The 14,339-nt window shown below is 46.3% G+C and overlaps 1 protein-coding gene across 1 annotated transcript in view; it reads left to right on the forward strand.

Annotated features, from left to right (window-relative positions):
- The window catches only part of SORL1 (sortilin related receptor 1), a 5,131,225-nt gene that overhangs the window by 775,326 nt on the left and 4,341,560 nt on the right, over nucleotides 1-14,339 (forward strand). The window contains exon 7 of the mRNA XM_044081038.1: nucleotides 9,280-9,381. Within this exon, the coding sequence (XP_043936973.1) occupies nucleotides 9,280-9,381 (102 nt within the window). The remainder of the gene's footprint in view (nucleotides 1-9,279; nucleotides 9,382-14,339) is intronic.

Raw genomic sequence — 14,339 nt, forward strand, 5'->3', positions numbered from 1 at the left:
ATCCTGTAGGCATTGTACCTGGCACTATTGATGAGTTCCTGCCTTGTTAAAGTTTTCTGTTTTCAGCCCCACCAGGCTGTAATTTAATGCAGATGTACTTGCTTATGAGGACATTCTCCAGCTATCAACCCCGTGTCTATGAAGTGAAGACCTCAATTATTATGACAAACCCACCCCAGAATGCTATAAATTTGATCCGAAGTAGACCAAATATAAAAATCTGGACATTTTACGAAATTCTGGACAGTTGAATTGAAATGTATGTTTTTGTGATCTTAAATACCTGTGTTATTAATTTGTTCAATTACAATTAAATTTTTTATGATCTTAAATGTGTGTTATTTACTTTTACCTGACTAACTCTTTTAATAAAAAAAAAATTATTATTTCGCAAAGTATACTTGTTAGAATTTGACCGGGGGGGGGGGGGGCGCCTTGGGAAAACCTGGATTCAACAATGGAGCGGTGAATCAAAAATGTTTTGGAACCACTGCCCTACATGTTTATAATTTTGCATCCAGGTCCATTAGTCTTTTTCATGTGTTTTTCACTCTGATTCCTGAAGACAGAATTGAGGGTGTGAGGCTTAGTGTACCTTCCTTTTCTGATGTGGTAATATGGCATGATGCAAAAAGAGAGTTTTGAAAACTTATGCAGGATGTGACCTTCTTGCCCATCCATCACCCATATTTAGTGATAGATGGCCTTCTTGAAGATGATTATATATATATATATATATATATATATATATATATATATATATATATATATATATATATATATATATGGTATTCTATATTGATCAGTCACAGCATGAAGTTATGGGAAAGAGTAGTGAAAGCTAGGTTAAGAAGGGACGTGATGATTAGTGATCAGCAGTATGGTTTCATCCTGAGAAAGAGAACTATAGATGCGATGTTTGCTCTGAGATTGTTGATGGAGAAGTACAGAGAATGTCGGAAAGAGTTGCATTGTGTTTTTGTAGACTTAGAGAAAGCAAATGACAGGGTACCTAGAGAGGAGTTGTGGTATTGTATGAGGAAGTTGGGAGTGTCAGAGAAATATGTAAGAGTGGTAAAGGATATGTACTAGGGTAGCGTGACAGTGGTGAGGTCTGCGGTGGGAGTGACGTTTGCGTTTAAAATGGAGGTGGGATTACATCAAGGATCAGCTCTGAGCCCTTTCTTATTTGCAATGGTGATGGACAGGTTGACAGACAAGATCAGACAGGAGTCCCCGTGGACTATGATGTTTGCAGATGACATTGTGATCTGTAGTGAGAGTAGGGAACAGGTGGAGGAGACCCTGGAGAGATGGAGATGTGCTCTAGAGAGAAGAGGAATGAAGGTCAGCAGGACAAAGACAGAATATGTGTGTGTGAATGAGAGGGAGGATAGAGGAATGGTGAGGATGCAAGGAGTAGAGGTAAATGCTGGATGAGTTTAAATACTTGGGATCAGTAGTTCAGAGTAATGGTGAGTGTGGAAGAGAGGTGAAGAAGAGAGTACAGGCAGGAAGGAGTGGGTGGAGAAGAGTGTCAGGAGTGATTTGTGACAGACGAGTACTCGTTAAGAGTGAAAGGGAAGGTCTACAAGAGGGAAGTGAGTCCAGCTATGTTATATGGGTTGGAGACAGTGGCATTAACAAAAAGACAGGAGTTAGAGCTGGATGTGGCAGAGGTAAAGATGTTAAGATTTGCACTGGGTGTGACGAGGGTGGACAGGATTAGGAATAAGTATATTAGAGGGTCAGCCCAGGTTGGAAGGTTTGGAGACAAAGCCAGAGAGGCAAGATTACGTTGGTTTGGACATGTGCTGAGGAGGGATGCTGAGTATATTGGGGAAAAAGATGCTAAGGATGAAGCTACCAGGTAACAGGAAAAGAGGAAAGGCCTAAGATAAGGTTTATGGATGTGGTGAGAGAGGACAGGAAGAAATGGAAACAGATGATCCGCTGTGGCGACCCCTAACGGGAACAGCCAAAAGAAGATGATGATGATATACTTCAGTAGTTGCATTGTGTGGTCTGGATGATAACGACAGCTTTTTATACTCCTGTCCACCTTCCACACTCATTTCCCTTTTAACACGAGGCGTATGTGCATGCAAAATCAGAGTCAGATAACATACCTATTACTTGCTCTGCAGTTTTATCTAGTGACCGAAAAATAATTCTTTGGGTGCTGTGTTCTGTTCTCTTGCCTTGAGCTGGTAGCCAGTACCTCTGACTCCTACCTTGAGACCGTATTGCTGCCAGTTTGAGTTTTGCTGATGTGCACGGATCTGCTTTTTTTTTTTTAATTGACTTTTGTGGAACCTTAACAAAGTTGTATACATTGCAACACCCATTCTGTTTTTTTTTTCCCCCAGCTAGGATGTGCATCATCCATATCAGTCATATATGTAGCAGAGTGTTGTATATGAAGGCGCTCAATTAAAAAATCCAAATTAGCTGTAATAACTTGCATCCTTTGTATGAAGACAGTCAATAATAACAAATATAATACCTAGTGGTAGTAATAATTCCAAAGATATGCATCTGGAGCATTTCTCCCTGGGCTTCCACTGAAAATGGGCTGTGTCCCAGTCTGTTTTCCCAGTAAACAGATGATCTGAAGTAGGAGATTAATTTGACTGCAACCTGTGGGTTATGGATCCGATATCGTATCTGAACCGGCATGGTTTATCCAGGTATGGATCCGAGCTCTTAGCTCCTCCCCTCACCCATAATGCCCTGCTCTCCCTACATGACCTCAGATCTAGTTTGCCGCGCTGGCAACCAGATTGGTTCGTCTGAGCTCTTCAGCTAAGTCTTTATAAATCCTTCATAAAGCGTTTTATTACCTTTTTATAGTTAGTTTTGTGTGATTGTATTAGGTTCCCTTTAGTGTATTGATAGTTTTGGTTTAAAATTCTCACTTTTAAAACTTTATTTTAATTCCCTCCCCTCGCTGGTTCGGAGTTTTGTTTGTGTGTGCTGTTTGGGGCCTGTGTGTGTGCTAGTTAGCACTTATTGTTTGTCTTTTCTTTAAAAAAAAAAAAAAAAAAAAGACTTTAGTTATGTCAGAAGCCCCTAAGGCAATTTTTTCGAAGTGCTCCGAGTGTGGCCATAAGCTTTCCCCTGCTGATGGCCACACTCTGTGCGTTCGATGCCTTGGGGTTGAACACCTCACTTCTGGATGTTCCATTTGTGCAGGGTTCAACCCCAGGGCATTGAAGGATCGGAGGTCGAAGCTGGTCCTGGCGGGACTTCTGCCCCCGGACTCGGCTTCGGCTCCCGCTCCTGCGGTGGGTACTGTTTCTACGGTCCCCTCCTCGCCTGCTCCCCCTCCTCCACCTGGGACTCAACCTCCCGCTGCTGGGTTGGAGGAGAGGGAGGCAAGAAAAAAGGACCGGAGGGAGAAGCACCATAAGCGGCGGGACAAGACCTCCGTTTCGGCCCCGCCAGCTAAGCGGGCTTCTCCTCCGGCCTCCTTGGCTGCTGGTTCTCCCCCTCCTCGGCTCCGGTCTGCTTTTCACCGGGGCCTGAGGAGGAGGAGACCCGATCTCCATCGAGGCTATCGAGGAGGCACTCAAGGCCTACCTCGGTAGCCTCTTCGAGATCCACGTATAGCCTTTCCGACGCCGATCTGGACCTGATGATGAGAAGGTTCATCCAGGCCCAGATGCAGATGGGAGTGCTCCTGCCTCCCCCCCCCCCTCTGGGGGGGAGCTCGACCCCATTTTTCAAGCCTATAGCTCCTTCTCCGACCCGCTACCCGGGTTCGGAGCCGGGCAGCTTCGGAGCCGGGGGTGGGTCGGCGCCGATAGTACTAGGTACTTCGGATCTGACCCTGCCCTCAAGTGTTTCGGATCCGACCTCTCGGAGCCTGGCTCCGAGCTTTGGATCCGGGGGACTCAGTGTGCCTTCGGCGTAGTCTGTGTCGGAGCGCACTGGCCCCTCGGATCCAAGTGTCTCGGGGCCGGCTCTGATCCACTCTTCGGATCCGAGGGGGAGCCGACTTTCGGATCCTTTGGTCGAGGCTGGCTCCCCCTCGGCTTTTGATGTAGTGGAGAGGGCCCTGTTGAGGGCTTCCGGACCCCCGGCACTTGCTTCGGCTCCTTCCCGCACTCCATCTGCACTGGGTCAGGCTTCCACCATCCGGCCACTGGGACAGCCCGCTCCAATGCCCCAAGCTGTTCCATTGGAACAAGACACGGCTTGCGAGGGCTCCTCGGACAGCCCCCCCCCCCCCGAGGAAGCACCTCGCAAGCATACGTGTAAAAGGAGGCACATAGACTCCCCCGAGTCTTTAACAGAAGACACGGATTTGGAGGAAAGGGAAGGCTCCCCAAGATCACCCCCCGAGGATGTCTCCTTTGGAGACATCATGGAAATGCTTCGCATAAGGGGGGGTGGTCTGCCCCCAAGTCTTCCTCGGACGAGTCCGTGTTCTTGGAGGCATTCGAAGCGGGCCCGTCTACCTCTTGGGTGTCCCCTCCTGTCGACCCCCTGGTGGACCTTATTACCACCAGGGCGTGGAAGGAACCGGACACCGTGGAGCCAATCCCCAAAAGGCCAGACCGTATCCTTAGCCCCCCTGCAGACCGGGCCCATTGGAGTAAGGGGCCTCCGATAGATGCCATGTTGACGGCAGCAGCCACCAAGAGGGAACTCGCCCAGGAGAGTCCCTCAGTCCATCCTCCGAGCAAGGAGTCTCGGATGATGGACCACTTGGGGAAGCGAATGTTTAGTTCAGCGACCTTCTCAGTGAGGGCGCTCAACTACCTGGCACATGTTATCAGGATGCAGCGCGATCTTATTAAAGAATACGCTGCATCCCCCCCCTGAGTCCATGTCGGAGGAGGACAAACTTTTGCACTCCACCCGTATGGCCACTCTTCGGTCCGTGACGAATACCTCTATGCGGTTGCTGTCCCATGCTACTGAGGGAGCCGCTAGAGCTGCAGGAGTAGGCCTAGTCACGAGACGCCAGGCCTGGCTCCGCCATTGTGATTTCACGGAGCCCTTCAAGGCGTCCTTCGCAAACGCCCCCTTCGATGGTTCTGCCCTTTTTGGCAAGACGGTTCGCGACACCTTGACCCAGAGCGAAAAGGACGGGAAGACGCTGTCTGCTGTAGGAATCCGCTTCTCTGTGCCCCAGAGGTCCTACTCTAGGAACCAAAAGGGCCAGAAAAAGATGTGGTTCCGGAAGTCGCAGCAATCCCAACCCGCTCCGGACAACCAGTCCTTCCGTGGCAGAGGAGAACAGGGAGGACGCCGCCCCAGGGGCAGAGGGGCTCCCAGGAACTTCGGTTCCAGAGAACCTTTCTCTGAATGGCCTGCGCAGCAGCCCTGAAGGGTTGCCCGACTGCTCCACTCTGGAGGCAGTCAGGGAACGTTTTTCGGAGCACCTAGCGGCATGGGAGTCCATAACATCAGACCGCTGGGTCCTCCGCATTATATCCAGAGGATACAAGATCCCCTTTCATCACATTCCAAAATTAAAATCCCTCCCCGACGTTCCACCCGGTCAGTGGGAGGCCGCTTCGGCAGAAATTGGCCATCTGCTGGGGAAAAGAGCCATCCAGCCCGTCCCCCCAGACCAGATCGGATCAGGGTTCTACTCCAGGTTCTTTTTAGTGCCAAAAAAGACAGGGGACCTAAGACCAATTTTAGACCTGTCCCTGTTAAACCTGGCAGTTCCCAAGGAGAAGTTCCGGATGGTCACCTTGCAATCCATCCTCCCCCTTGTGGGAGAGAATCACTGGATGTGCTCTATAGACCTCAAGTATACGTACTACCACATACTAATGGACAGACGTTCCAGGAGGTTTCTTTGCTTCCGGCTGGGAGCCAGTCATTACCAGTTCAGGGTCCTTTCCTTTGGTCTCACCACAGCCCCCAGGGTGTTCACCAAAGTATTAGCAGTGGTTGCGGCCCACCTGAGGCTTCAGGGGGTGCAGGTCTTCCCGTACCTGGACGGCTGGCTTCTTACCGCCCCAACAAGGCATCTACTGTCATTGGCGCGAGACTCCTTTCTTCATCTAGCTCCCCGCCTGGGCATCACGATAAACGCAGCAAAATCCAACCTGGCCCCTACTCAGTTGATAGATTTTATAGGTGCCAGGTTAGACACGAGGGAGTTAAGAGCCTTCCTCACAGCCGACAGAGTTCAGAATCTGCGACTCCAGGTGCGGGCCATCCTCCACTCCAGCTCAGTTCCGGCGGAATTGGTCTTGAGGGCTCTAGGGTCCATGGCGGCTGCGATATCTCTTTTTCACCTCGCCAGGTTCAACATGCGGGTCCTTCAGTGGACACTTCAAGTTCAGTGGTCTTACCTTGCTCTACCTCTGCATCATCCCATTGCGATCAGCAAGGCTTGCAAGCGGTCCCTCTTGTGGTGGCTCCACTTACAGGATCTCCACGGAGGCCGCCCCTTTTGTGCTTCTCCCCCTCTCGCCACGGTGACCACGGACGCCTCCCGCCTCGGGTGGGGGGCATTTTGCAGGCCGGACGGTCCAAGGCACGTGGAATGACTCAGAGACCTCCCGGCATATCAATGTTCTAGAGATGAGAGCAATGCTCTTGGCGTTGCGAGCACTTCAGGCCTTTCTTCCCCTGGGAACAATTGTGATTCAGTCAGACAACATGTCGGTGGTCTGGTACATCAACAAACAGGGGGGAACTAGGTCTTATCCTTTATGTCAAGAAGCCATGAGAGTGTGGGAATGGGTGATCTCCACCAGCCGCTTTCTCATCGCAACGCATATTCTGGGCCGGTCCAACATCCTTGCGGACAAGCTCAGTCGCACCATTCTCTCCCCGTACGAGTGGTCTCTCAATGCTCAAGTAGCGAAACGTATCTTCGCATGGTGGGGAACTCCTTGTTGCGATCTCTTTGCGTCTCCCTTAAACACCAAGTGCGACAGTTTTTTCGCTCTAATCCCTCCTCCAGGGGATTCCCCGAGAGACGCTCTGGTGCATGCTTGGCCTCCTGGTCTCCTTTACGCTTACCCCCCTTTGCCTCTGATGCTCCAAGTTCTTCAGAAAGCCTCTCGGTTAGGGTGCAGAATGATCCTCATTGCCCCATTCTGGCCTCGACAGATCTGGTTCCCTTACCTAAGGTCTCACTCGGTGAATCCACTTTGGATTCTAGATCCCATTCCGGATCTGATATCGCACCCATCGAACCTACCAACTCCGAATCTGGACAACCTGAAGCTAACTGCTTGGCTGCTCCAGTTCCACTCCTAATTAGGACTCCCGGTATCTCGTCCCCCCTTAAGGCCATCCTGGTAGCGGCTCATAAACCATCTACCAGGAAAGTTTACCGCAGTAAATGGAAACGATTCTCCATTTGGGCGGAGCAGCAAGGTCTAGATCCCTTCACGGTTCCCCTTCCTCTGGTGCTAGACTTCCTAACCACTCTTTTTAATGATGGTGCCAATAGTTCCACGGTCAAAGTGCAGCTTGCGGCCATTTCTCACTATCATGTTGGTCATGACTCTGGACCACTTATGTCTGCCAAATTGTGTAAAATCTTCCTAAAAGGCACCTTTCTCCTTAGACCCCCTATCAAGCAAGCGGTTCATCCATGGGATCTTTCTTTGGTTCTTCAGGCCTTGACCGCTCCCCCCTTCGAGCCTGCGGCCACAGTAGATCTTAAATTTTTATCCCTCAAGACTGCCTTTTTGGTAGCCATTACTTCGGCCAAAAGAGTTTCGGAACTTCAAGCCTTATCCATGAAGCCTCCTTACTTGGTCTTCCATCCGGACCGCGTATACCTCAGGACCAATCCCTCCTTTCTTCCTAAGGGAGCTTCAGAAGCAAACATTAATCAGTCCATTAACCTCCCTGTTTTCTTTCCTAAATATCAGAACAAGGGTGAATACAAGCTGCATTCCTTGGATGTTCACAGGCAGCTTCGTTTTTATCTTAACAGGACAGCTGGTCATAGGCAATCCGACCAGTTCATTTCCTTTGCCAAATTCAATCTGGGTAAGCCAATTTCCAAAGTCTCCTTGTCACGCTGGATTTCGCAGTGTATTCTTTTAGCTTATCAAGCTTCTGGGAGGCCCGCACCGGAGGGAGTCCATGCCCATTCGACCCGGTCAGTTTCTACCTCAGCGGCCTTTAAGGCTAGGATTCCTCTGGATGACATTTGTTCAGCAGCCACTTGGGCTTCATCTCATACCTTTATTTCTCATTACAAGCTGGATATCACATCTAGAGGTAGAGCATCCTTTGGCTCAGCGGTGCTCCGGAATATCCTTCCATGACGGCCGCCCAAGATTCAGGTAGCTGGGGACTCTGTCCCACAGGTTGCAGACAAATGAATCTCCTACTTCAGATTTAGAAGTTATGTACTTACCATAACGTTCCATCTGAGTAGGTGGATTCATTTGTCTGCAACCATCCCGCCCTCCTATCCCCCTGGCCTTGTCAGTTTCCTGCATATTATGTGTTACCCTTTTCCAGGGTATTTTGATTCAGGGCAAACTCGATCTGAGGTCATGTAGGGAGAGCAGGGCAATATGGGTAAGGGGAGGAGCTAAGAGCTCGGATCCATAGCTGGATAAACCATGCCGGTTCGGATCCGATATCGGATCCATAACCCACAGGTTGCAGACAAATGAATCCACCTACTCAGATGGAACGTTATGGTAAGTACATAACTTCTAATTATATAAATAAATAATAACGATAATAATTACAACAATGCCAATACCAATTTATTGGCCAGGTATGCCCACTCGACATAGTCACTTTCATCGGTGACCCAGAAGTGAAGTCTAGGTAAGTTAAATTGCTCAAGGTCACACAGTAGACTAATGAGGGCTGAGAGAATCCAACCTTGTGCTACAGGAAGTATAGCTCACAGCCTTCATTTAACCCTCTGTACCAACTGCCAGTCTGACTGTACTGGTATTTTTTCCAGTACTGGACTTTAACTTCATTGTATTTGTTTAGGTAGTTACTCTGCAGTAGTTTTAAAATGGAAGTATAAGTTGATTTTCTGCATGTTCAGCCAATATTTGTCTTACTGAAGTGTATGTCTATTTTTATTCTGCATTGCAGCATTAATTGTGTTTCTGTTGTACATTTACATGCAAGTTATTTTTCTTTTTTAACTCTACTTGCCAAGTAACTGTTGAGAAATGCTGAGTGGCTTTGTCCAGGATGCATCTTTAGTGAATGCTAAATAGCACAGTATGTGTTGTTTTCACTTATAGGTGAACTTGTACTTGATTTTAGTCATTAATTATTCCTTTGTTTTTTTTTTTCTCTTCAAAGCAGCACCTGTATGGCAGTTACATGCCGTCCACTGTGCAGTTATGGGTATCTTACAATCGCAAACCAATGAAATTAGCTCAGATTCTGACAAAGCATCCTGTAACTGTAAGTTTTCAGTAAAATTTTTGGACTGAGTTCTATTTAAATTGTCTTAGCTCTTTGTTAGTTTTGGCTTGTCACAATGTTGATCTGTACTAAAGTCATATTTTTGTTTTGATGATTTTAGTAGTTGTTTGCTAGCTACTTGCTTTCCCTTTGATATTGCCTCATCATTTCATTTGTGGATGCTAGGCTGGTCTGAAAGTGGTGCATGTAGATCTTTTTTCCTTAAATTTTTTGTTTTCAAATACAGCAACTTTTATAGTGCCCTTATTTCTGTTCTGATGTATACTGACCACCTTCAATTTATCTCGTCGTTCTGAAGTCCATTTGCCTCATGTTCTGAATCTGAGCCCTACAACCTCCTTTTGCATATTGTACAAACCTGAGTAAGTCATATAAAGAATATATCTGGTCCTATATCACTTCTTAAAGTGGATATTTGTCTTTGGTGAGTCTTGCTAGTTAACAGAAATATAACAAATTTACTGGTGTATTTTAGTGAGCGTAAGTCACAGATGTCTTAAATAGTATTACTTTGGTGTCTGTAGTGCCTTATACTAGCTCCATGTCATAGGTTCATAGAAGGTTACTAGACTTAATGGCCCTAGAGCCCTTACAAGCTTAGCCATATTTGTCCAGAGATGCCTCAGTTGTTTGTGGTTAGGTAAGTGAAGTTCACAGAGGTAAGGATCTATCAGTTAATACTGACTTCTTCTGTCCAGGAAGGACACATGAGCCATCCCACAAGTGTATTTGTAGTCATGGAGGGGCTCTATTTCATGTGAATTGGAAGCTTGTTCCAGAGAAGTGGTAGTCTTTGGGAGATGTCCATCTCTCCAGTATGACCTGTTCATGTCAGAGGCTAGGATAATATCCCTGGAGTGTGTGACCCTCATGCAGTTTAATTTACGACTGTGTAGCATTTCCATCAGGGCTGGGTCGGCGATTGCCCTGTAAGCCGGGTACAGGTCACCACTTAGCAACCTGTAGTAGACAGAATATAGTGACAGAGCTGTCAGTCTGTCCGCGTTAGACTTTTGTACCAGGTAATGTATTGGTGAGAAACCTCTGTGATCTGTCCAGTTGCAGATATCTGGTGAGGTGTATGGAGAAGGGAGCATTGTACTCAGTTATTTGTCTGAGGGCTGAGCTTAATGGAATGATAACATCCTTCGATCTAGATGCAAAGCCTTTATTTATAAGATGCGTCACACAGAAGGATTTTCTTACTGCTGTGGATACATGGTGGTCAAAGTTCAGGTTGATATCAACCTGTACCCAAATCATGTACCACTATGTCTACACTTAGGGGGTGCTGTCTGTAATGTAATTTGTAGGGATGCCAGCTTTCCCAAAGGGAATAGTAATTTTTTTTGCATTTAGCTTTAATCCGTGGTTTTAGCACCAGTCATTTGTCTGTCTTAACCCTGTCTGCAGAATATTAACATCATTGGCAGACTCAGTGATTGCTCCCAATTTGCAGTCATCAATGAACTTGGTCATTCGCAGGCCGTCCAAGCTTGCCTGGACTTCTGACAGATAAATTCCAAACAGTAAGGGGCCCAGCACAGAACCCTGCACTACTCCACTGGTGACTGGTCTTTTGCTAGAGGTGAAGTAACCCACTTTAACAGTATCTGTCCTGTAGGTGAGCCAGTTAGCTACCCATCTGGTAATGTAGGGGTTAATTTCCAATTGGGAGAATTTCTCTATAATACCTGAGTGGAGTATTGTGTCAAATGCCTTGGCTAGGTCAAGACAGGCGGGTATGCACTATTCATTCCTTTGTCCAGGGCTTTGAAGACTTTCTTGAAGAAGTCAACCATGTTTTACAGGCATCATCTACATTTAATGAATTTGAACTGGGTTCGTTCCGGAATTTTGAGATGACCTATATCCTTCCTAATATGGTCCATAATTATTCTTTCCATGGCCTTGCAAATGAAGACTAGTCAAGCTTATGGGCCTATAATTCCCAGGGTCAGTTGATGATCCCCCTTTGTGCTTAGTAGATTACTGTTGCTGTCCTCCATTTTGTTGGAACATGGTTGAACAGGGACCCAAGTGGGTCTGCTAGGTCATGTTTTAAGTTGTTTAAAAGACAACCTGGGATGTTGTCTGGTCTTATTGATGTCATGTTTTTGGTCTTGGAGAGCACCGAGATGACCTGCTTTCTGTTGAATAGTGGCAGGTATACTTTGGGGGATGACTGGAAAGGACAGGAGGGGAGGGTGAAGTTTGCTCCAAGTCTGTCAGCTAGCAGGTTGGCTGTTACCTCCAGTTAAGTATGGATGGTGCCATCCACAACCAGTTCAACGTATAGCTGGATATTTCCTTTTAGGTTTCAGACATAATTAAAGAATGCTTTGTGATGATCCTTGGCTAGAGAGGCTATTTTTACTTGGTAATTAGCTTTGGAGGAATTGACAAGATCTCTAATTTGTTTGTTTAAGCTAGAGAGAGATTTCTTCTTCTACTGAGCCAGTTCCCTCTTGCTCTTTGACATTAGTTTCTTTGTTGTGTAGCCTGTTTATAGTAGGGTCCACCAGGGTGGCTTGTGTTTTTGGCATGACCTGTTTTTAATATGGTCAGGTACAGCCAATTCTCTACCACAGCGTAAGTAGTTATATAGGGCATTGGTGTACACCTCTTCATAGAGTTCTGTATTTTCTGCGTTCAAGGGGCTTTGAAACTTCTTATATCATCACTTAGTAGGAGGTAATTTGCCTTTGAAAAATTCTTAAGTGTTTTTGAGCTTGTTTGGGTATCTGGTCATATAATTACATTGAACGAGACTGATTTATGGACCCAGTGTTACCATATCATACTTGTTGTTGAGTACTATGTCCAGGACATTTGACCCTGTTGTGGGTGTGCTTACTAGCTATTCCAGAACATTTCCATTACCAAAATCCAATAACCTCTGAGCCAGCATATTTGTTTCCCAGTAGATGGTAGGATAAATAAATCACCCATGAGTGAGGTGTTGGGCTGTAAGGCAAGTGACTCCAGTAAGCCCAGGTATGCAGTATGCTTTTCCTGTTTCTTGGTGGGGGACATATAGCAAGCTATGATGTGGTAGGGGGCTTTGACTATTATTAATTGGACATGGAATAGCTCGAGAGAGTCATACTGTTTGACTGTTTCCGAGGTGTAATTATTTTTAACGAAGATGGATACACCTCCACCTATGGTTCTTCCACTCAGTTTGTGGTGTGAACGCATGGAAGGCGTTGTAGCCCTGCATGACTGGGGTACTCTTTGTGGCTTTGAACCATGCCTTGGTGACTGCACGGACACTAGCATCTTTCAAAGTGAGGAGTGCTTCCAGAGAATACAGTTTCTTGTTCAGAATCCTAACATTAGGCAGCAGTATCTTGAGTTTATCTAGTGAGGATTTTGTTATGTTGGGAGGTTGTTTATTTTGGCACTGCCTAAAAAAAGGCACAGTAGTGATGGCTAATGCCTTTGCCAGTATCTGAAAGCCTAGAGCAGACAGGTGCAGACCATCTCTGGCAAAGCAACATGGCCTGTCAGCCATGTATTTCCAGGCTGACAGATATTGAATCCCCTTGTACTGACACCAGAAGTGAAGCCAGTTGTTAGTCAGTCATTTTGTATTTGTATTGTGGTATCATCCTTGGAGAAGGTAGAATACTGCATAAGGTTAGGCTTATACCTGCCTGTGACATATTACCTGAGAGCTCAGTCATGTCTTTCTTCATATAGTCCAGTGAGGTACATCTCAAGTCGTTCACCCCCACATGGACTATGATGGAGTCATACCAGTACTTGTGATCAAGTGACTCGATGGGTTGTGCCACATGACAGGCAACGAACTGTAATGTGCTCCTTATCCAGCCTGCTGAGGGGGAACAACATGTATCTCATAGTGGAGTCACCTGTGACCAGTACATTAGGTTTTGTGGTGTTACGCCTTATGGGTTTATTTGTTGAGGCACTATTATTATGTGTTGTGGTTAGTTTTTGGATTGTTTTGTGGAAATGATTTCCATTTTGGAAGCCTCTGATCTTTTGCCAAGTTACTAGTGAGTACCTGCACATATGTGGGTTTGTGTATCATGTCCTTATTTAGTGTGGGAAGTGTGTGTGTCTGCTGACAACCTCTTTGACATTCGATTTGTCCTTATGTGAGAGTCTTGCCTCCAATTTCTTAGTGCAAGTACATTTCTCACATAAAGTATTTGTTTCAGAAGTAAGTGGTTGTCAGTATATATGAGACAATTGTTGCCTCAGGATGCCCATGTCTATCAGGCTGGCCAGAGAGATGATGGAAAACTGCCTGTCCATGATAGCAGGCTCTTATGTTTTATTAGGGTCGGGAATGGGTTAGTTTGACAGGACTGTCTTGGTAGCACCAAGATTACAAGAGGGGGCCTATATTTTGTTTAGGCTAAGGTTGATCAATAAAGCAGCACTGCTCAGTGTGCAACTCAGTTGCTCCTAGAGCAGCAGAAAAACTTGGAAGGGTTTTACTGACAGCTATTTATGGCAAAATGGGCTTCTAGGCTTTTGTGTCTACAGGGCACTGCTAACACCACTGCATGAAGACCAGCACCATGCAAATGTGAGGCTTAAATATGAGCAAAGATAAACACAATTTAAGCTAACTACCAATCAGGAAAGCACACAATAAGCCTTCCACCAGCAATCCCCAACTCAGACAGGTTAGATCAGCACACTTTGGCTCAAAGGATGCAAAAAAACACATTCTTAATGTTGAATAACTGGTTTGGAGCCCAAGTGTAACAAGACCACACAAACTACCTACAACTAACGGATACTTTGTAATACAATGCAATTAACTACTTAAAGTAGCAGACAGTACATTTTTTAACTGCTAAAGTACATTAATAGTATATGAGAGGAGTGCAAAAGATACTTAGAGCCCTTTAATGTGCTTCCCAGGTCTGACAGACCAGGCAAACCCCTACTTCTAC

This window comes from Protopterus annectens, chromosome 8.part0, assembly GCF_019279795.1.
Source record: "Protopterus annectens isolate FY-2018-M chromosome 8.part0, PAN1.0, whole genome shotgun sequence".
Classification (NCBI taxonomy): Eukaryota; Metazoa; Chordata; order Ceratodontiformes; family Protopteridae; genus Protopterus; species Protopterus annectens.